The 21,660-nt window shown below is 35.8% G+C and overlaps 1 protein-coding gene across 7 annotated transcripts in view; it reads left to right on the plus strand.

The window, feature by feature from the left end:
- Positions 1-21,660, plus strand: part of CEP135 (centrosomal protein 135) — a 42,776-nt gene that overhangs the window by 18,196 nt on the left and 2,920 nt on the right. For 6 of the 7 annotated variants that reach the window (XM_030029783.2, XM_030030151.2, XM_041126394.1 and 3 more), the window contains 13 exons: positions 404-547; positions 1,888-1,965; positions 2,129-2,280; positions 4,927-5,042; positions 5,113-5,267; positions 5,750-5,805; positions 6,848-7,016; positions 11,189-11,299; positions 13,142-13,327; positions 14,264-14,473; positions 15,450-15,652; positions 19,783-19,887; positions 20,297-20,443. In XM_030029783.2, coding sequence (XP_029885643.1) covers positions 404-547; positions 1,888-1,965; positions 2,129-2,280; positions 4,927-5,042; positions 5,113-5,267; positions 5,750-5,805; positions 6,848-7,016; positions 11,189-11,299; positions 13,142-13,327; positions 14,264-14,473; positions 15,450-15,652; positions 19,783-19,887; positions 20,297-20,443 — 1,832 coding nt within the window. Of the gene's footprint in view, positions 1-403; positions 548-1,887; positions 1,966-2,128; positions 2,281-4,926; positions 5,043-5,112; positions 5,268-5,749; positions 5,806-6,847; positions 7,017-11,188; positions 11,300-13,141; positions 13,328-14,263; positions 14,474-15,449; positions 15,653-18,647; positions 19,110-19,782; positions 19,888-20,296; positions 20,444-21,660 lie in introns of those variants that run through there. The other variant, XM_030030063.2, reaches the window with a different exon arrangement.

Consider the following 21,660-nt stretch of genomic DNA (forward strand, 5'->3'; position numbering starts at 1 on the left):
ATACATAATTTTATTGACAAAGTTAGCATATTAACTTCAAAGCTATTATAACTTTCTGTACTGGCATTCAGAAATGAGAAAGATTGGGGGGAAAAATCAATAGAATGCATGAAAAAGTTGGGTAAGGATACAGGCTAGAAAGCAAGGAAGAAGTAGTAGTTAACTGATAAGAAAACAGAGTGAAGTTAGGCTACACTTGGAACAGTAAAAGGATGAGGAGTATGTTGGCAGCATAAGTTGTTATGCCACTGCGTGATTTAGGGAATATATTCTAGTTATCTAGGGAAAAAATAAGACTATAATACCACTTCTATTGTAATAACAGCATTAAAACTTCCTTTTTTGTTAGTGTATACACTGTATTTATTGCTATCTATGTGTACTAACAAACAATCTTTTAAAGTCTCAGGGTGAATTGAACAGGATGAGAAGAGAAGCAAAACATAGTTTAGTTTCTCAAAGTCGTGTGGAAGAAGAAAGAGACGTTGCACTGACTGACTTTAGAAGACTAACAGCGGAAAAAGAAAGCCTCAGAGAAAAATTAAAGGTGAGCTTTTATAGCTTCATTGCTTACAGTGAGGTGGCATATAGGGAAGGCTTATACAATAATGCTGTATTTATGTCTGACTGGCTGTCAGTTGCCCTCTTCAGTAACTTTTGAACTTCTCTGATTTCAAACTCACTTTAGAAAGCGTGATGAATTATCTGAATTATCCTTGTAAACTCTTCCTAGGTGGGGATAGAGAGAGAGGAACATAAGCTTTAAGTATCTGAGGGCAAGCATGGCATCACGTTGTGTGAAGAACCTAGATATGAAGCCCCAACCACAGAATATTTGTGTGAATATATGAGTTGCTAAATTCATAGCAATCCAAGTTTCATTATTTTTAACCTTTAAAAAAATACTTGTTAATGCAATAATTTTCCTGTTACTCTGACCTTTTGATGTGTATTAATGTGCATTAATGTCTTATTTGGTTGTAGTCAAGAGCATATGATTTGGGGGCGGGGGGGTGGTTCCCTGACTTCTTTATTGGGTCATTAATATAATGTATACAGGTTTTTTAAAACATCCTGAAAATTCAGAAATTTAAAATCATAGTAATGGACTGATCCAAAGACAACACATATCAAGATTGACTGTACAATGAATATTTCCATAGTTTAATTTACTACTGCAAAACCAGAGAACTGTAGTGTACCTGAATGGAGTAGCAGGAACTCTGACCTCTTTGATTAAAGCATGTGCATGCAGTGGAAGAGATGTGCTTCCAGCTCCATCCTTTCTTCTTGTAGGTGACTACCAACGTTTTGTATGTGTGCCACTTTGAAATATCTGCACAAAACCACTCATCTCAGGCATTTCTAGGAAGTTTGAGAATTCGTTTAATAATTTCAGTGCATTTATGCACAGAAGTCAGAGAACAGACAAATAATTTTTAAAAATTTTTTTCATAGACTTGGAGAAAGACCAGTTAGCTTTGTAATCTGTCTTACATTTCATATTAATGATAATTTCATAAATTAATTTCAAACAGCTTAGGACGCTAGGCTATACATGCTTGCAGCCTTTTGTATGGCCTTTCATATGGCCCTCAGCTCAGTAATCTTTTTACAGCAACTCACAAATATTAATTTGGTTGGGACTAAATATAAATATACTTTTTCTTTAAAAAACAAAAACCAAAACCATACTCAGTGATCTTTTATTGAACTGCAGTGGTGTATTTTTCAGCTAATGTGCTGTAGTTTTATAGAAAGAACTTTGCATTTGGTCATTCATCTAAGAATGTAGAGCAATGTGTTCTTAAACAGTAAGCTTAAATTTCTATGGTTAAATCTAAAAATGTGTATCTTATTACATGTAGTTCTATATTTCTATTTCAGATTCAGCAAGAAGCAGCTAACCTTGAAAAATCAAAGATGCAGCATGATATTTCAGAACTGGAGAATAATATTCAAGGAGTAAGTGCATTTTTAGGAATTAAGATTTTATTACTTCTAAAATCAGATTGACTTTTCAAGCAATTAATTTTGTTAGCTGTTTTCAACTTAAATTTATTTAAAACCCAAGTTGTGATAGTTTTCTACAACAATAACGTGTTTGGTTATTTTTTTCAAATTGCAGTTTGAGATGGAAAGGTGTGAACTAAAGACTACAGTCTCTATCCTGAAAGAAAGAATAAACTCTTTGGAAAATGAATTAAAATTGAAGTCCAGTAAACTTGCCCAGACATCTGATGATTCTTCTCAATTTAAAGCTGAGATTTGCTCACTTCAGTAAGTCTAATACAGAATGTGGTGGTCTTTCACAGATGCTAACATAATGTTGTTTGTTCTGTGACTGTATAGCAGAGTTGAATTCCTGGGAAAGACCATAAAATATTTCCAAATCACTTGGTACTGTTTTTGTCTTAAGGAAAAGTAAATATGAGTAAGGAAAGTGCTGTGGTGGCTTTTCACAGCAAGCTTCTCCTGGACTTAAAGATCAGATATACTGATAATTTTTATGGCTAATTGCGAATGAAAATTTTCTCCTCCTTTTAGAATTGTTTCATCTAACAACCATGTTCTCTGTTTGTGAATGTAGCAGAACAGAAAATCTCTAAAAGGATTTCCAACTGCTGTTTGTTAAAAGGAAGATGGATGCCTTTGCAACTGCAGCAGTAGGACCAAATTGTGTCGATTTTACAGAGTTGTCAGTAATACTGAAAATTTTTGCCAAGCATTAGGCATTGATATTCCACAATTGAGTGGTTCATGGAGAGTCATTCCGTAATGGCATTTTACTTGAGCTGCTTTTCTTGTATCACTCTGTTATATGCTAGTACGATCACATACATACTACAGTGTTGAGAGTTGACATCTTGCGATCCATAGACACAGTCTGTGGGGATTTGACCAACTTGCTCAGAACTGGAGGATCAAGTATACTCATGTATTTTTAAGGCCTATTTAAACTTGCAGGATCATTGCTGCACTCTTTTTAAAGTTGTTTTAGAAAAGAGGTTCCATCAGCTATCTAGATGTGATGGAGTAAAAAGGCGGCTTAGAGAAAGTGGAAATTTAAATAAATCTGGGCAGAAATTTGGAAATCTGGTAATTGCTTTAGGTGGAAATGACAGCATTTGATCTAAGAGATCACTACAGGATAGGTAATGCTGTAGGTGAGATCTTTTGAATGTTTTACAAGGGAAACCAGGGTCTGTGGCTCACACCCTGCAACCCCGCCCACACCTGAACAGTACTATACTGCACTGTATAACAGTACAATAGCAGGGTGGATAATTAGGAAGAACTGAAGCTGAGAAGCAGGCCTTGGAGTTCATCTAATGCTCACAATTGCGCAGAGAAGGCTGTTAGTAAAATGATTAGTATATTTGTTGGTCAAATTGTGACAACATTCATAAAAGTGAAATATCATGTTAGGTTCCTTATAATTTTAGTGGAAAGCATTGGTATTATAAAAAGGAGGAGAAAAGGAGTAGGGTTACAGTCATTTCAGCATTTAGTTCTATTTTGTGCATGGTGGCAATTTGTTATAGCTTTGTTTGGGACCTGCTCCCATTTGGTTTTTTCCCCCTCTAAAGCTTCACTCTAAACTGAGTGAGAGTAATCTTTATCTGCAGACATGCTGTATTCCACATTGGTGTTGGTTTTTTTTAAAAATAAAAAGCTTCTCTAGCTTTTGTGGGATCCCACTTCAGAGGGATGTTTATTTCCTGACCTGTTTTGTAAATAATCCATTTAATTACTTCGGAGTTTCGTTTTGCATTCTTTTTTTCTTAGGTCACTTTGGTATTTCTTGCTAAGCAAACCAACTATGTAGGTAGATGGTTTCATAAATCTTTCAGTCTCTCTATTTCTTAAAGTAGGATCAGAACTGTAGCTGTCAGTTTGGTTGCTTCTTAAAATGTGTGGCTGATAATCACTGCTGTGAGCTACATATCAAAATCTTTATAAAGCGAAGAGTCAAAAGACATGAGGAACAAGAGTTACATGATGAAGAGTAACAGAAATCTGAGGAATTTAATGTTTCAAATTGTCATGGTGGTTCCACTGAGGTTCCATTGCTCCATTTTGGAATGCTGTTGAGGTGGAACTTGCTGCAGGGGTCCAGAGCAACCAAGTGGTGTGTCCTGGTTTCAGCTGGAATAGAGTTAATTTTCTTCCTAGTAGGTGGTAGGGTGCTATGTTTTGAGTTCAGTATGTGAAGAATGTTGATAACACTGATGTTTTCAGTTGTTGCTAAGTAGTGTTTGTACTAAGTCAAGGATTTTTCAGCTTCTCATGCCCAGCCAGCGAGAAAGCTGGAGGGGCACAAGAAGTTGGCACAGGACACAGCCAGGGCAGCTGACCCAAAGTGGCCAACAGGGTATTCCATACCATGGGACGTCACATCTAGTATAGGAACTGGGGGGAGTGGGGGGTGGGGGATCGCCGTTTGGGGATTAGCTGGGTGTCGATCAGCGGGTGGTGAGCAATTGCACTGCGCATCATTTGTACATTCCAATCCTTTTATTATTGCTGTTGTCATTTTATTAGTATTATCATTATCAGTTTCTTCTTTTCTGTTCTATTAAACTGTTCTTATGTCAACCCACGAGTTTTACTTCTTTTCCCGATTTTCTCCCCCATCCCACTGGGTGGGGGGGCAGTGAGTGAGCGGCTGCGTGGTGCTTGGTTGCTGGCTGGGTTAAACCATGACATGGTGTTGGCCTCAGCAATCCTTAACAGCCCTCTCTCTCCCAGAGGGAGAGAGGGGACTGGTTAGTATGACACAACCCTGTGCTGCTGGTTGGTATGACACAACCCTATCATGAGGTTATGGTGAAACTGTCCCATCATTTGGAGCAACTGAAGAGCCATAAGTTGATGACCCTGAATAGGTCCCAAACTTTTTTCAACTGTATACTGATTTTCCAGGCTCTTAAATGACCAACTCCAGAGGTCCGTTGAAGATTTACAGCACCGATTGTCCCTCAAAAAGGATGAACTGCAGTCAGCTCAAGAAGAAATTGTAAAGCTAGAGGAGAAAATAGGTAATCGCTAGTTATTTTTATGGTTATTTCCTGTTTTTAAAATAGAAAGTACTTATTCTTTTATTTATAGATAGGTTAAATCAGAGGAGCACTTCACAGGATGAAGCAGTCAATGTGCTTAGAAGTACTATTACTGTTTTGGACAAAGAAAAGGACAGTCTTCAAGAAACTGTAGATGAAAAAACAGAAAGAATTGCATGCTTAGATGACAACTTAGCTAACAAGGTATGTGCAGTAAAAGTACTACTTCACAGTGCATCTGGGGATTTTTAAAGCAGTTACATTTTAGGGAGACATTTTTGCCTTGATGACAAAGCCTGTGCAGAGCTCTAGGCATCCCATAAACCCTATGTTTGGACCTAGCCAATACAAAGAGTCATTTGCCAGCTCAATAGCATTTTATGATTGTTATGACACTCCAAGTAAATAAAGAAGTATTTTTTGCATGTTGCACTTGGAGGTATTTATTGAGATATAAGGTTCTAGCCTGAAGTGACAATCTATAGCTGTCTTCCATCTTTTTTGATGACAAGACAATTCTTTACTGGGAAAGGAAAGAAGCTTGGAAATTTGAATGTGCAAAGATGCAGTTACTTATTGGTGAAGGATTTAAATAAAGGTTTAAATTTAAAGTTCTTTAACTTGAAGTATCCTGTTCTGTTGCAATAGAATAATAACTAATACAACTTTTGCTTTTATTTTTGTAGGAAAAGACAATTACTCATTTACGTCTAACTCTCTCTGAGCTGGAGTCCTCAACAGAGTAAGTAAAGACTCAGATGCCTTCTTCAGTGGTTTTATTTTAAGTGAAAGTAGATGTCTAATTTAGTTATTTTGGTGAAATGGAGTTAATTCTGTTTAAGTCAAGTAAAGGAGTGTAGTGTGTTGAGAAAGATGACCACAACTTCTGAAGACGCTTCCCCTGCAATTATATTGTAGGCTGCCAAGATACTGTTAAGACAGCCATTAACAGTTGTTTGTCTATATTTATTTTCATAAATTGGTAACGTTTCTTAATTCTCAGTTAAGAAGTAGTTTTTAGTAGTCTAACAGCTCCACTAGATATTATTAGATTGACCCAGGTAAAACTCGGAGCTGAACTCTTAATTATTGGGAAGTTAATTCATCCAGCTTAAGCTACCGGTACAGTCTTAATTAAAATACAATTATGTAGTTTTTAGCTGGGCTCATCTGATCTTTCCTTCTTGCTTCTTTTTAACCATGACTTTTAAAACTATACCTTTTTAAAAGAAAATATTTAAACACCAATATTTAAACATCTGAAGACCAGTGTAACTGAATATTTAGTACATTGATGCATGAAGTATCTGTGGCAAAAAAACTAATGCAAAAGTTTACTTAAATTCACACATATTTATATTTCTACTTTTTCGTTTAATCTCTTCCTTACTCTTTTGATTGTTGTCTTTCAAGTGTAAGCTTGTCGTCTTCTTTTGTGGTTTATAAAATATGCAATGGCTAGCATACTGTAACCACTACCAAACACAGATAAACATAAGTATCTATAATTGCTGTGTGTGTAATAAGATACATCTTACCAGATGCATCTTCAAAGTTGAAGATTAATTCCATTTTATTTGTGCATATTGACATTTTACATCCGTAGCTTATGTTTATGTTTAGACTCAGTTTGTCAGCCTTCAGAGCAAGAATTTTACCTTTTTTTTTAAAAAATAAAAAATAAAAAAAAAAGTTTGTATATCCAAAATCCACGACTGGTCATTTCCAGTGGTATGTGGTATAGTATAAAAATGGACAACTTAAATAAGATTTTCACTTGTTAGCCAGATGAAGGACATGCTGAGCAACAGAGACCATGAGATATCTAGCTTACATCGCCAGCTTGATATGTCCCACATAGAGCTTGCAGAAACAGAAAGAGTAAAGGAAATGGCTCTGAAAGAAAACAGACGATTGCAAGATGACCTAGCTACAGTGGCCAGAGAAAACCAGGTATGAAGGCTGTATGTAATACTGAAGTATTAAACTATTTATTGCTTGCTTGCTTACATATTGTGGTACATCAAAACCACTATACCCTCAAATTTGATTTGGGATGTTTAATTATTGGTATTTCTTGAACACTGGGATATTAAAAATGACTGGGCAGAAATTGTAATTGCTTTAGATACTTAAGTATAATCAGTACAGTGGGGGAAGAAACAGACAAGCTTTCAGTTTAGTCACACTTCCCCAGTTTAAAAGAGATCTAAATAAAATAAATCTAGGACATAATTGTTTATACTAGAATGAAATTATGTTAATTGGTTATATCACTTGGTAGTTGGTATTTAATTAGTAAAAATTGGGTTTTATTATCTGTGGAACAGGGATTATTGAGAGACAGCAAGAAACCACAAAAGCAGATACCAGGTTATTAGTCAGGTGAGAGGGAGAGGGAGGAGATTGCTAGCACATCTTAATTCGTTCTGGTGCATAGTGATTCATTAGTTCCATCCATCTAGTTTCCGTGAAGCATTGGATGTATTGAGTAAGGTATGCCATGTTTTGAGGTTAGAATGTTTTGGAATGCAGATTTTAATGTTTGTGTTCTGTGAGCCTTGGTAATGGTGGCTATAAAGAGGTATTGGCAGGTTTTTAATTTCCTGTTCTGGCAAGGTTAGTTGCCGTTCATTTGTGTTGCTCTGCAGGAACTTTGCTTTCACTGATGAATTGGGAAGGGTTAGTGTTAGGGGAGAAAATATAACAGGGCTTAAAAGCTGCAAGACAGAGGGATTGAAGAAAACTTATTTTTAAGGTATGATAGTCCTGATTAGTCTGAATTTGTTTCCTGATTTCAGCAATGGATAAGGGTGCACAGTTAATGGGAATAGGAGGGGTCCCCTTTCCATTGGGTTTCAGATTGTTTCACAAATTGAGCATTCGGTGATGGAGTTAAGCATTCTTTATTGCAGCGCTGGAAGCACGGGGGATCGCTCCTCCAAACGTGCTTAACCACAAGCTTAACTGTATGGGTTAAATACATGCCTTACATACATATTCACTAGATTTCTGAGAAATGTTATGCATAGTCATTAGTTATCCGAAAAGCTATTAGCATATGTAAATGTCCTTTACGCAAGCGCATTGGAGGTCTCTGGTGGTCGTCCGGAGTCCTCTGGTGGTCGTCCATAGTCTTCCTCACTTGTCCGCTGTTTGACCCTTGTTGTATGAGTTTGCGCAGTATGCTCCTCTTCTGGGCCTCACAAACAACTTCTCTGCTTATCTCCTAACTTTAGCCCAGTCATCACAAAATACAGAACATCTCCCCTTATCACCCAGGATACCTCCACGAACAAGACATATCATTACATACACAGGCTTATGTCCTTGGCTTGTCTACGTAAATCAACTTATGAAGACAGTTGTTAATCTTTTAACAAATTCTGAAGTCCTTTATCTGACAATACACTGAGTCAAAACATACGTTCTATTTCTGCATCTACTAGGCCTAGTGTCAGCCTCTGCATCAATTCCCCCCTTTTCTTTATGCTTAGGCGGATTCTTCCACCTGTCACAGATTTTCATCTTCTTTGAAAGATTCAAAGTATTTCCCTGTTTCTAATTGGTGTCTTATTTTGTTTCGTTTCCAATCTTCATAGCTTTTTACAGAGCATTTTATCATGATACATAAAGCATTTTATCATGATACAGATCAATACTCCCAATGCCAAAAGGACAATGATCATAACAAAAATTTGCTTTAACCAACCAAAATTAGGTAACCATGATGTTAATTTGTTCCACATCTCTTCAAACCCCCATGTTAGGTCATCTCTCGTTACCTCGTGTAAAACTGCAGTTTGTTTCTTAATCTCTTCCAACCCAATGGAAGTTTTTCCATTGGGTCAAGGTTGTGTGGGGTTCTTAGATGGTGAATTCAAAGGTGCCATCTGTTTCTCTGGAGAAATGTTCTTATTGGATTGTCTTGGTAAGGTAGGTGTCATGGTGAGGTGGTATCTTAGAGTTCAGCTGTATATTGCAGCTTTTTTTGGGGGGGGGGTTGTTTTTTGTGGAGATTCTGTTCAGGTACTTTTTTTGACTGTTTGCAGAGTTTTATATTATGTATTTTTATTTGTATTAGTTTTATATGATTTCATCTTTCCTTAGCTCCCTAGTAGTTTAGAGTCATACTGTACCTCCTTGCTAACAGCTAGCCAGGCAGTAGCTTTAGGCAAAAAAGCAGGTAGGATTGCCCAGTGGACTCTGAGTTGGTTCATGTGTATTCATGGTCAGCTTCAGGTATTCAGGTATGCAGTCCCTCTCAGCTGCTGATGGCTAAATACATTTCCTTGTAAAGTGCGTGCTATAAAAGCACGACTTAAACTTATGTCAGTTGCAGAATCAAAGTTGAAATAAAATCTTTAATGCCTTGAGGAATTACTTATATCTGTAGGGTATAATTGAATTTTTTATTGAAAGATGAGCTATCTCAAGTTGATGGTGTAGGTTAAATAAAAATTTTGCAAGACAGAAATAGTTGAGAGATTCAGTGAATTAAGCTGTTTGGTTATCATCATTATTATTCTTGTGGCATCTTCATCTTGAGATGTTCTCCAGGGGTCTGCAAGTTAAACCAACCACTGGTGTGTAAGGCTCATTCTTTCAAGAGCATAAGGGGCTTATATAGTATATGTCCATTTGCACTCTTCCCAATCATCACTGCTCCATCTCTTCTTCCTTGAAATTCTCTGCATCTGGGATCCATGACTTGGAGAGCCTGAAGTGCATTCAGTCTTGTTAATCCCTCACATAGTTCGAGGAATAATGAGTTGTTTTTGTGCACCAGCTGGTTACTGCTGACCAAAAGCCTCCCAGCTCCAAGTGCATGACATGGATGTCCCTGTACAATAGAGTGTGTACATGGACAATATATAACAAAAATGTCCGGTGTTTTATAGGCTAAGTAACATTTTTTATTGGACTAAACATTAGAAAGACTACATAGAGAATACGTGAATGTGATTTAAAGAGCTAGCCCAGAATTTTGTTGCAACTCATTACATTCGATTTGTATAGCAAATAGAACTATTGCAGCTCATCATGAGACTCAAATGCCTTGTACAATTTTGATGCTGTTTGTTTCAATTCACTGTAAATGCCAACACTAAAAATAATCAGCGCTTTATTAGCTAAACCATTTATTTCATTTCCCCTCAGTCAACCCAGCTGAGTCTGAAGCTAGAAAGTACAATACAGCAAGATGTTTTAAGTAAATGATGTAGTACCCTGAACAGTTCTTGCAAAGCCTACAGTACAATACATAGATATGTGGGTGTATTATTGAAACTAGACACGCCATTCACAGTTATCTAGTAAGATGAAATATTAAATATTATCATAATGTGATGACTAAAGCTTTCCCAGTGTACTTGCGAAGGCTACCACAGAGACAGGTAGACTGATTTCAGCATATGCTAAATAAGGCACACAGTAAAAAGGGTGCCATTAATGAATATTAATATACCACAAAAAGAAGACAGGAAAGAAATAAGGCAATATCTTCTATTTCCCCCACATTTGATAGTGGGGATAGAAGAAGATACTTGCCTTTTTGGCTGTCTGGATTAGAGGACTCGGAGAAAGGTGAGAGCTGAACCTGAGAGGCCCAGAGTTAGCAGTCCCAACATCTCAAACAAATTCCATGGTGCATTTTTTATGTCTAAATATGATCTTAATAATGCATTTAGTTATTTTATCTTGCAATTCTACTTTAAAATAAATGTTCTTTTGTTATAAAGTTGACTTTCTAGTGACACAAAACTTGCCTTCACTCAGGGATAGTGAATCTTAAGGCTAGAAAAATCCCAGCTCTCCAACAACTGTGTTGAATTTTCCAAAGATCGGTAGGGTGTGTCACCAGGGAAGCTGCAGATTTTATGAACTAGTATGATATTCATTGTTCTTCTGTGATTATTCTTGTCTGGAAGACTCTTTGGTGTATCTAAGGCAATAGGGAATATTTCTGAACCCTACAAATCCCAAAGGGCTTTGACTAAATTACTTAGAAGTAGAATAGAATAAAATCTAGGGCATACGTAGTTACTTTGATTTAGTCTGATGTGGTAATATATATTGATTAATTTACTTAAATGCACTGTTTTGCCTTTCTGTTATCTCTTTAGGCTATCAGTACTGAGCTTGAAGATGCAATACATGAAAAAGAAGAAATGAAAACCAGGATTCATAATTATATAACTGAAGTTTCCAGATTTGAGACCTTGATGGCTTCAAAGGTAAAAGTATAATCTGTAGGCAGTCATTACTGTTTTCAATAATTCCATTGGTTTTAGAGTATAACACATTCTTATTAGGATACAATAAACAAATTAAGAAATGTATAGTTTGGATCCCATTCTCCCTGCGTGTCCCATTTCCTTTTTTTATGTTTTTTTCCTTCTTTCCTCTGCACTGTTTCAAGCTACTAGTGGATTCTTATAAAACCTTATTAGACCTGAAGCACTGATAAATTCTGGCACATCACAATTTCATTGATTATGTTTCAGTTGGCCATAACACTGGAGAATGACAAACAAATCATGTTTGAATGTTGTTTTGCTTTTTAAGTTTTGACAAGGCAACTAGTAAAATATCTGGTCCTATTTCATGATTGTAGGCAACAAGCAGCTTATATGATGGTTTTTAATATTTTACACTTTTTAGAAAGAGAAATTTTATATGTAGTTTTGCAGGAAAGTGTAAAAATAGTACATTGGAATGTTTTCTCTATGAATGATAAGAGTTCAGAGTTTTTGCTATACTGACAAAATGGTGCTCTAGTTAAATGTATTTTGTCCTGATACTTGGATTCACAAGTGTGACGGTGTGAATTAAAACTTATAATCATTTAAAACAAATAGAATTTATGTCAAGACAACATGAACTGGCAAATTTATTATGTGACTTTGAATAGGAAAGAATGAGTTTTGATCTGACTTTGACTTGCATGTCTAGATGAATGCATATAAATTCAACCACTTTTTACAAGTAGAAACTGAAGCATAGAGAAAAAAAATCAGTAGTATGTTAGTTTAGACCTCTCAATTTAAAACACTTGAAGTTTAGTTTTTAAGAATTTTATAATATACCATATGTCCAAAGCACTTCAGCTACAGATGTGGCTACATCTTTGGCAAACAAGAATCCAGTTATTCAAGTTGGGTACCGAGAAGCTGTAGAATATGCAGCCAGTGACCAGTTATGAAAGGTTGGTTTCAGGGATTTGTCTAGTATTACATCAGGGTGTTGCCTGTGGAGACAAGGATTTACTTTGCTGCACAGTGTTCACTTGCTTAATCATGAGTTTCTGTTTCCTAATGCCCTGCCTCATTCTGTCTGCACCTTCCATTTCTGCAGGAAACAGAAGGAATTTCAAAAACAGTAGCCTTCCTCATTAGATAAATCTGATTCATAACAACAGCATGCTTATACCTCTGTGCATTACATGAACAGGGGAAGAAGGGGAATGGAGCTAAATAAAGAAGAAAAATTAATTACTGCCTTATAATATGCACTTGTAGTTGGGCCAAATTAAAATTCACAGGCAGCATTTGTTCTATCACTGCATAACTTGTAAGCACTAAAGCTTGCAGTTTTGTACTTTTATGATAGACTGCTTAGGTGTATGTGCCCAAATAGTTATCAGTCTTTCAGGCACTGCTGTAATATAGGTATTCATAAGACCGCAGTAAGTGAAAGAGCTGAAAATGGACTCCTGCTGGAATTTCTTGGTAAAGGGCAGCACTAAGATCAGTACACCTCAGTAACGTGACCCTTGACAAAGCAGAGAGATCCAAAATACACCTTCCCCTGGGAGCCTTGAAACTCATTAACTGCTAAATGTAAATACTTCCATTTAATAAAACTGAATGCCATCACTGTATTTATTTGGACTTGCAAAAGGGATGATGTTGTTTAGTAATTGCCAGAAGGTGGTATTAAGAAAATGGAGAAAGATCAACTTTCTTCTTCTGGGGGAAAAAAAAAATATATGTATATTGTAGGGAGTAGGCATGAAGTAAGATCAAGCAACTTGAAGGTATGTTGATAATTGTGGACTGATTTACTGTTTCATCTAGGAAAAAGAAAACCAAGAATTGTTAGAGAAGTTCCGAATGCTCCATATGCAAGCTGAAGACTGGGAAATGAAGGCTCATCAAGCTGAAGGAGAAAGTAGCTCAATACGACTTGAACTCCTTTCTGTAGATACAGATCGGAGACATCTTCGAGAGAAAGTAGAACTTCTGGAAAAAGAGATTCAAGGGGTAATAACTTGTGCAATGAAATTCTGTCAAGGAAAGTGGGATATATTCAAGTGTTTTTTAATAAAGTCAACATACTATTTTTAATGCTTTAATGGAAAATAATTCCTATACATGAATGATTCAAATGTGGACACTGAGTTTTTGAAACAGTAACTGAGTTTGGTTAGATGTGCTTTCCTCCTCCCTTCCTTCTTTCCCAAAATTAGAATCACAACATATATTTTAATACTTTTAGATCTCTTCTATTGGGTGATCATTGCTATTATTGTCTCTGTAAGAATCTTTTGTTTAGTTGCTTCCAAATATTTGCATACAGCTTTATGAGCGTTTTGTCAGCTAGCTTTATCAGTATTTTGTAAGCTTAGTTCTTGCATTTCTTTGAAGCTTTGAATGAAGTATTTGAAGCATTGGTGGCTGGAGAAAAGGTAAAAATCTGGTAGTAGTACTCCAAATCCAGAATCGGGATTCCATAATACCAAAACATAGATCAATAGCACAGAAAATAATGAGGTTTATATTTTAGAAGCAATAACTTCATGGAGATCAAGGAAGTTTTAGAGTATAATAGTTGTGGATTGACCATATTTTGTCGCATGCTTTTAATTAGCCAAAAAGAGTTAGAGACTTCAATATTAGTATTTGGGGGGGGGGGGTAAGCTTTTAATTTCTCTTCTGAAGCTGGAATCCAGCCTCATTCCACTCTTGTTTTGTACTTGTATAATTCTTCAAGGTGTTGATTAGTAAACCATCTCCACAATTTTTAGTTGTTCTTAGCTGTGATTTAGGGAGAGGAAAGGAATGTAATATAAAGTTAATTTTATAGGGAAAGTTAATTTTGAAGGGAAAAGGAAGTATTAAAAAACCCCTGTTATCCAACAGAGAACTGTTAACTCAACATTTAACACTGATGGGGTATCCATATTTGTCTTTGTTTAGCATATCGTTGCACATCAAGCATATGAATCTCAGATCTCCTCCATTACAAAAAATATGTCCAAATTGGAAGAGGATATTAAACGTGAAAATCAGGATAAGTCTTCTGTGTTGGCAGACCTGGCTTCTGTGAGGGAACTCTGTGTGAAACTTGAGTCTAGCAAAGATCTTTTATCTCGACAGCTGACATCCAAAAGCATGGATTATGAAAGGGTAAGCAGCAAGGACAAATTTTATTTGCTATAATAAAATATCTTCCTTTGCTTTTAATGGTTTTTGGAGAAAAGAATAAATTACTTCTGAGAGCAAGATAAGTTAATTTGCATCACTAGTTTTGCATTTATATGTAAATTATAAATTTTGCAGTATACAGATCTATATCTGTTTTCTGTACAAAAAGAAGTTTCTTCATTATCACTACAAAATGTGGCAGCAGTAGTTTTTGCTATACCACAGAGACAAATTGTATTTATTTGATTTTATGTACTGTTTTTTGATTTACTTAAATTTTCAAATTTCATAAAAAGTGAATAGTGCACTTCTTATTTAGATATTAAAGACTTTTCCCTAATGGATTTTTTCAATTAAATTGAAATTTAGATTCAGCTGAAGCTCAGCTTCAGTAATATTTTAAAATAGTTTAAACAGTTCTAAATATCCATAATTTCTAAACTTTTTTCTTTACAGCCAATTGTGGTGTCTTTACTTAGTGACTTGGTCAGGCTTTCTGTTACTGTAATATTCAAGACCTTGAGAACAATAGTTCTCATCCCCACAGAATTTGTTTATATTCGTAGAACTGATGAGGAAAACAAGCATTCCTACATTTTCAGTAAAAGCCAAGAAGCTAATTGTGAGCTAACCTAGTTGAATAGAATGAAGTATAGTAAATACTGGTTTTCTACTTGTGCAAAAGCCTTCTGCTGTTAAAAGCCAATTAGTGTTCCGGGTACTTACCTAAGCATTTCCAGCACTCAGTAATCCAGCTCCCAGTAAAACATTTAACAGATGTACAGCTTGAACAGTTTTTAACTAAGTATAGTTTTAAATAATTGTAGGCTTTGTTTTGTGAGCTCAGTTTCCTTTTCACTTTTATGAAACTTTCCATCATCTCAGTTTTTGTAACAACTGTTCCTGTAGAGAGCTCTGTATTTGTAAACCAGTGTATTAATAATGTATTGTGCCCTAGGTTCTAGGTGAATTAGAAGATATAAAATCAGAAGCAGAGTTGCTGAAAAAGCAGTTATCCAGTGAGAGACTTACAGTTCAGAATCTTGAAACATTGCTGGCTACTAGTAGAGACAAAGAATTTCAGAATCATTTAACATCCCATGAGAAAGATTCCGAAATTCAGTTATTGAAAGACAAGCTAACACTCGCCGAGAGCAAACTGTAAGTTTTAACAAGTGTGTGTATGTGTTATGTGGTTTACAAAGAAACTTTTTCTGTGTGACAACACTTACTCACAAAGTCAAATTCTTGATGTTCAGTATGGCTGAGCAGATTTTTGCAGCAATGTCTTCTGGCCTTTCATGGCATCGTTTACTTAATGTTTCTTTACAGATCTTTCATATCACTTTCATTAATCAGCACTCTGGTGGACATCAGTTTAGTACAAGCAGTAAACTTAAACAGGAGTTCCAAAGGAAACCTACTCTAAAAGGAAGGAACACCCTGCTGAGTTTTCACAGTCTTGAGAACAAGCACTCAGTTTCTGTTTGGATTTGTCCCCAGTCTGACTCCAGAAAGTTTGCTTCACTTTCTCTTCTGGTCATGACTCTTTCTCACATCAGTCAGGCCCAGGAGGTGATACCTTTCCTGAAGCTCACTTGTCTGATATAACTCTGCCATCTTTTCAGTGCGATCATTAAAATCCTTTCCTTCTGAGCCTCTTAGTGGACATAACTACCTTATGGCGAGTTAGCTGATCTGTTGCAGACATTATTTCCACTACAGAACCAACCAACCCATGATAATTTGTAAATTTTTTTAGCTGTTGAGTACATCTGTAAGTGTATGTATGCATTGCAGTATGATTTGGATACTTAACCTTTGCATCAGAGTTAACAATTCTCAAAATATATAACCACCTCTTTCACAGGTTCTGATTTTCTTCTTAGCTTCAGGAAGCAATCTAATTCAACTCTGCTTTTTAAGCAAAACGTCATATTTTTATTTGGCTTTGAAGAGTTTAACTATGAGCTTAATTATTAAGAGAACACAAATTTTCTTAGTCTTGGACTATGTTTTATGTTCTTACATTGGAGACTATTCTGAAGTCCTAACTCCTTTAGAGCAATGTGGATTCATCAAGCATGTCAAAGCAAATTGAAAGTAAAATTTTAACATATGTGTACAAAAAATTACCAAGTAGATTAAATCAATGGTAAATGTGAACTGTGTACCTACAGAAGATGCCTGTTGCCCTTACTTTGATTAAAGTAAGAATCACTTACATAATAAGTAGTGAAGTCATAGTGCTTTCAAAAACCAAAAGTACTTTTGCTGCTATTAATATTTACTGTTAAGGAAAAAGTCCTGTATTGTTTATTGTTCCTTTGAAATATAAATGGAAGTTAACCTGGCACCTACACTAAATGTGGCCAGCAGTTTCCATTATAGCTAACTGCAACTTCTTACACTGTGCATCTGCCTAGAGTAGAAAACTTTAACACACTTATAAAAGAAAGACTAATCTGTTTGGAACAATGAAGTTAAGGTGATGATATTTTGTGTATATGACACTTGTGTACAAGAGAAGTGGGGGATTTAAAAAATTTTCTTCATGATATGGAGCAGGGAATTGGAAGTTTCCATGATATGTGTCATCATGACATGATAATTCTCCTGGGCATACATTAGCCAGTGTGGTATCTCTGCATTAAATAGCAGGAAGGAGGAGTAGCAGCTGAATGTAGATGTTGATGAAAAGTAAAGTCAAAGTAGAATTTCAGAAGAACAGATAGACCCACTTAGTAAATGCTGAGGTAGGGAGGGAAAGGAAACATATAGAAGGTAAAAGGACAGATCATGCTTCCTTATGAGATACAGAATATAGCATACCTAAACAGTTAAAAGCTATCTGTAATTTGGTGATGCAAATGTGCAAGTAAAACGCTTTTGGTTGATTTACATAAAGACTACAACTTACCACTGACAATGGTCCACCTCAAGTAGCGGTGATCGCAGTGAATCTGTAGACGATGACACTATTAATCGCCCCTGTGCAACTCATTGCTTCATGTTTTAGAATTGCTGAGTTTTGTTTACTTGGGGTGAAAAAAGTTAATTGCATACAAAGACCATAAACTAATGGAATGTCCTGACTATAAAATTAAATGTGAAAGTTACCAAAAAAAAAAAAAAAAGGAAAGAAGGTCATTTTCATTTAACTTTAATTTCGTTTCTTTTTTGTACAAACAGTATAAAACTCTGTTTAAGTAACTTCATATTAATATTTTCACAATTTTTGTTCTGCACACACTGTAGGGTTCCTTTCTCGTTTGTTGTAAATGTCAGTACTTGCATTGTTAATAGGATGGGATATTGCAGGAAGAATGATAAATGTTCTCTTGGAGGAGTAGTGGCTATTTTACTGAATTGTTTTCCTCTTTATCTCAAAGGTTCTGCATGTTGGTAGGCAAATGTTTGGGTGTGAGAACTAGTTATGTATACCTGATTTTCTGCTATTTGGTTTGTAGTAGTTGCAGTCTAAAGAACAGGTACTTTAAATGGTCACAGCTGTGACTGAAGTATGTGACAATCATGTTTGTATCTTGTGAAATATAAAAATTCATTTGACTTGGCAAAATTTCTATTCTAACTGACAAAGATTGTGTGTCTATTTTTGAACGTTATTTACAGTTTTGGTCTTACTATGCCTGTGCTTCCACTCTATTTATAAAATGGTACTGATACAACCTCTGACTTTAGAAGGATTCTCAAAATTAAGTTTAACTTGTGAAGTTCTCCAGTGCTGTAATTTTGAGCTCTGTGAAGAGTGACTAGTTGTGTTATTCAGAGTGCTATTTGGGTGATAGTAGAGTAAATGAGATCTCGAGGCTCTACAGTGATTACGTATTAAATAAACAGATAATATTGAATAGCTAAACTACTTGTTGAGAGCTATCTGTATCTACTGTGAAAGAGACAGATGTCCTGTGAAAAAATAATATATCATCATGGACTCTTATTATATGATGATTACTGTGCATAAGGGTTCCAAATTAAAATATTTCTTAATTATTGAGTGATTTACTTCACAACCTTAGTTTTGTTTAAATGTCATTGAAGTGGAATAACCTCAGAACTCACAAAACTGTTCGCTTTCTTTCTTTATTTTACAATAATGATATTGGGCCCTGAATTCTTACCTCCGTCCTGAAAGCATATGCCTGTCTCTGAAGGACTTAGAATAAGATATCATCGAGACCTTTTGTCTTCTCCATCTGTTCTCAACATACTGGATCAAGATACCATTCTAGGAATTTTACTGATGACTAGGGAACCCAGGAAAAAAATATTATGCGGTTCTTTTTGGATCAAATCTCTTGAGTAGTTTGCATCTTCCTGGAGTCGGAGACCAGCGGGTGCCAGCCAAGGAAGTCTGTGACTGAGCTAGAAGTGGAACTTGTTTTTCAAAATTCCAAGTCCAGTGCTTTAGCAATAAACTAGTACATCTTTGCTTCTCCAGAAGTGACTTTTGAGCACTCCACCTCATACTGGCTTTGAAGACACTGTGGAATACATAGCTGTCTAGATCTGGTTTAGACAACTTATTTTGCACTCAATGATTATTTTTTTTTTTTCCGCTTGCTTTATAATGCAATTAAAGGTGTTTTGCAATGAAGCATTGAGTCGTCCAAGCTGATGATTTGCTAAGAAGTATACTTAATAATGTTACTTAAGATTTTCAAGGCTGCTTTTCATTTTGATTCTTGCAGTTGAAACAGTTGGGCCCAAACCCCAAGTGTAGTTGACAAGCTTTCAAACTCTGGGTTTTGCTGGTCTGAGCTTGCATTAATACAGCTTTTGCTAAGATTTCATTCAGCTGCTAGCCAGATAGTTCCGCCTACTTGATATAATTTTTACTGAAGCCATATCTGTTATGTTTGATTTGTTGTGGATAGTTACTTCTTTTTTCTTCTTCCTTTAAGTGTATACATAAAGACGACCTCGCATTGCAACAGAGGATAGTAAATCAATAAACTAATGATTTAATTGTTTTGTCTGTTCTTACAAAACATGTTTATGTTTACCTTTGTCTGAAAAAGAACATGATGTATTGCAGTAAAGATGTAGTAAGAGGCTTGCCAGCTTCTCACGTCTTTCTCACCTTAGGTTCTGCCAGAAACGTTCGGTTGCATTCACTTGGTTCTCGCTGCTTCTAATTTGTCTTTGATTTGGTCTGTGTGAAACAACATGTTCGGTATCTATTTTTGTTTTATCTTGCTCTAATTCATCTAAGCTCCTAGTTGACCATGTTCAAAGGAAACTTTGTTGCTTCTCATGATTTTTTTTAGAAGCAGCTATAATAGAGAGGTTTCCATACTTCGAAGTAAAGTTGCACAGCTGCAGACTGACTCTGATGTTTTAAAAAGGCAACTGACAACTGAACGATTTGAACGGTAAGATGCTGTTTCTCCAGTGAGGTGGTTCTTGTTTCTTTTTTCTCACTTTTAAAACTGTTGCTTTTTTAATAATGAGGAACTTTCATGGAAAATTGTGCTCCTATTGTCATACAAAATGTAATATTCTCATCTTGAAAACTGCTTAATTAAAAAAAAAACCACCCAACTTACACAGTTGAATTCCCTCATAAATTTTGTGAGTTTACCATTGAATCTATAAAAAAAATCATCCCTTCTCATGAAAACAAGAAGAAAGTTGAGTGACATTATGAGGAAAAAAAAAGGCTCTTTGCAAAGTATTGTGAAAATCACCGAGTAAAAATATGGGAAAAAAAGTTACGTTTTCATCCTTTAACATCCTGCAGTACCAAAGTGTTATGTAACTGAAATTGCTATCTGTTGGTAGAGAGCGTGCAATTCAGGAGATGCGTCGACATGGTCTCTCTACATCATCATTACGTGCTTCGCCTCCTCTCAGTTCAACATTAAGGTCTCCTTCGCATTCTCCAGAACGTACCGTTGTAAGGACAACTGATCAAGCAACAGCTGAAAAGTAAGCAATTTGATTTTAGCAGATTGTTTCTGTTTAAGAGTTAGGTTTAAACTGTTTCTAAGTAATAATTTTTTAATTATATGAAATTCTTACACACTTTAGGTGGTTCTAAGTTCTTCTTTTGTTGACTCTTCTACTATAAAATATTGGTTGGAAACGATAGATACAAAAGACCATATAATGTAATGGATTCCCATTCCTGGTTTTGTTAATGGTCTTGCACTAGCTGACAGCTTCCAAATATATATCACCTGCTTATTATTACTATTAATTATATGCAAATCATAGAATCATTCAGGTTGGAAAAGACCTTCAAGATCATCGAGTCCAACCAACAACCACGCCCACTAAACCATGTTCTGGAGTGCCTTGTCTATGCACTTTTTGAATACCTCCAGGGATGGTGACTCAACCACTTCCCTGGGCAGCCTGTTCCAATACCTGACAACCCTTTCAGTAAAGAAATTTTTCCTAATATCCAACCTAAACCTCCCCTGCTGCAACTTGAGGCCATTTCCTCTCGTCCTATCTCCAGCCATCTGACAGAAGACACCAGCCCCCACCTCACTACAACCCCCCTTCAGGTAGTTGTAGAGAGCCATAAGGTCTCCCCTCAGGCTCCTTTTCTCCAGAAATATATATTGCCAATTTATTATTGTTAATAGTTATCTCCAAACAACGAATGGCTCATATTAAGAGAAATGCCATGAAATTCTCTCAAGTACAGCAATGAAGGAAAGACACTCCACAGGAGAGAGTCCAGCTAATATGCATTCAAACCCTACACATTAAACTGCCTCCAAAACAAGTGCATAAAAATAATTAATGCATTTTTCATTGATAGTGCTTGAATGCTATAAATGTCTAAGATTGTGGTCACTAGAGTCCATAACAAAGAAATCAAAATCAACCTCTCACCTGTTCATTTTCACTGACGTTTTTGTTCTTTTAGAGGACATTGTTGGTTTAGATGTTGTCAGCTACGTGTTACAGGCCTGATTATTAACTTTATAGCCTGTCTGTCCTATACTGCATAATAAATTGCAGTGAAGAGTGGAAGGACAGAGAGAGATAGACAGTGATAGTTTTAGGAAATATGTGTGCTATAACAGCTATATTATTATATTTATTTTTTATATTTATTATTTATTTATTTATTATATTTATTTATTATGTTATTATTTATTATATAACAGCTATATTATTATAGTTATAGC

This window comes from Aquila chrysaetos, chromosome 1, assembly GCF_900496995.4.
Source record: "Aquila chrysaetos chrysaetos chromosome 1, bAquChr1.4, whole genome shotgun sequence".
Lineage (NCBI taxonomy): Eukaryota > Metazoa > Chordata > Aves > Accipitriformes > Accipitridae > Aquila > Aquila chrysaetos.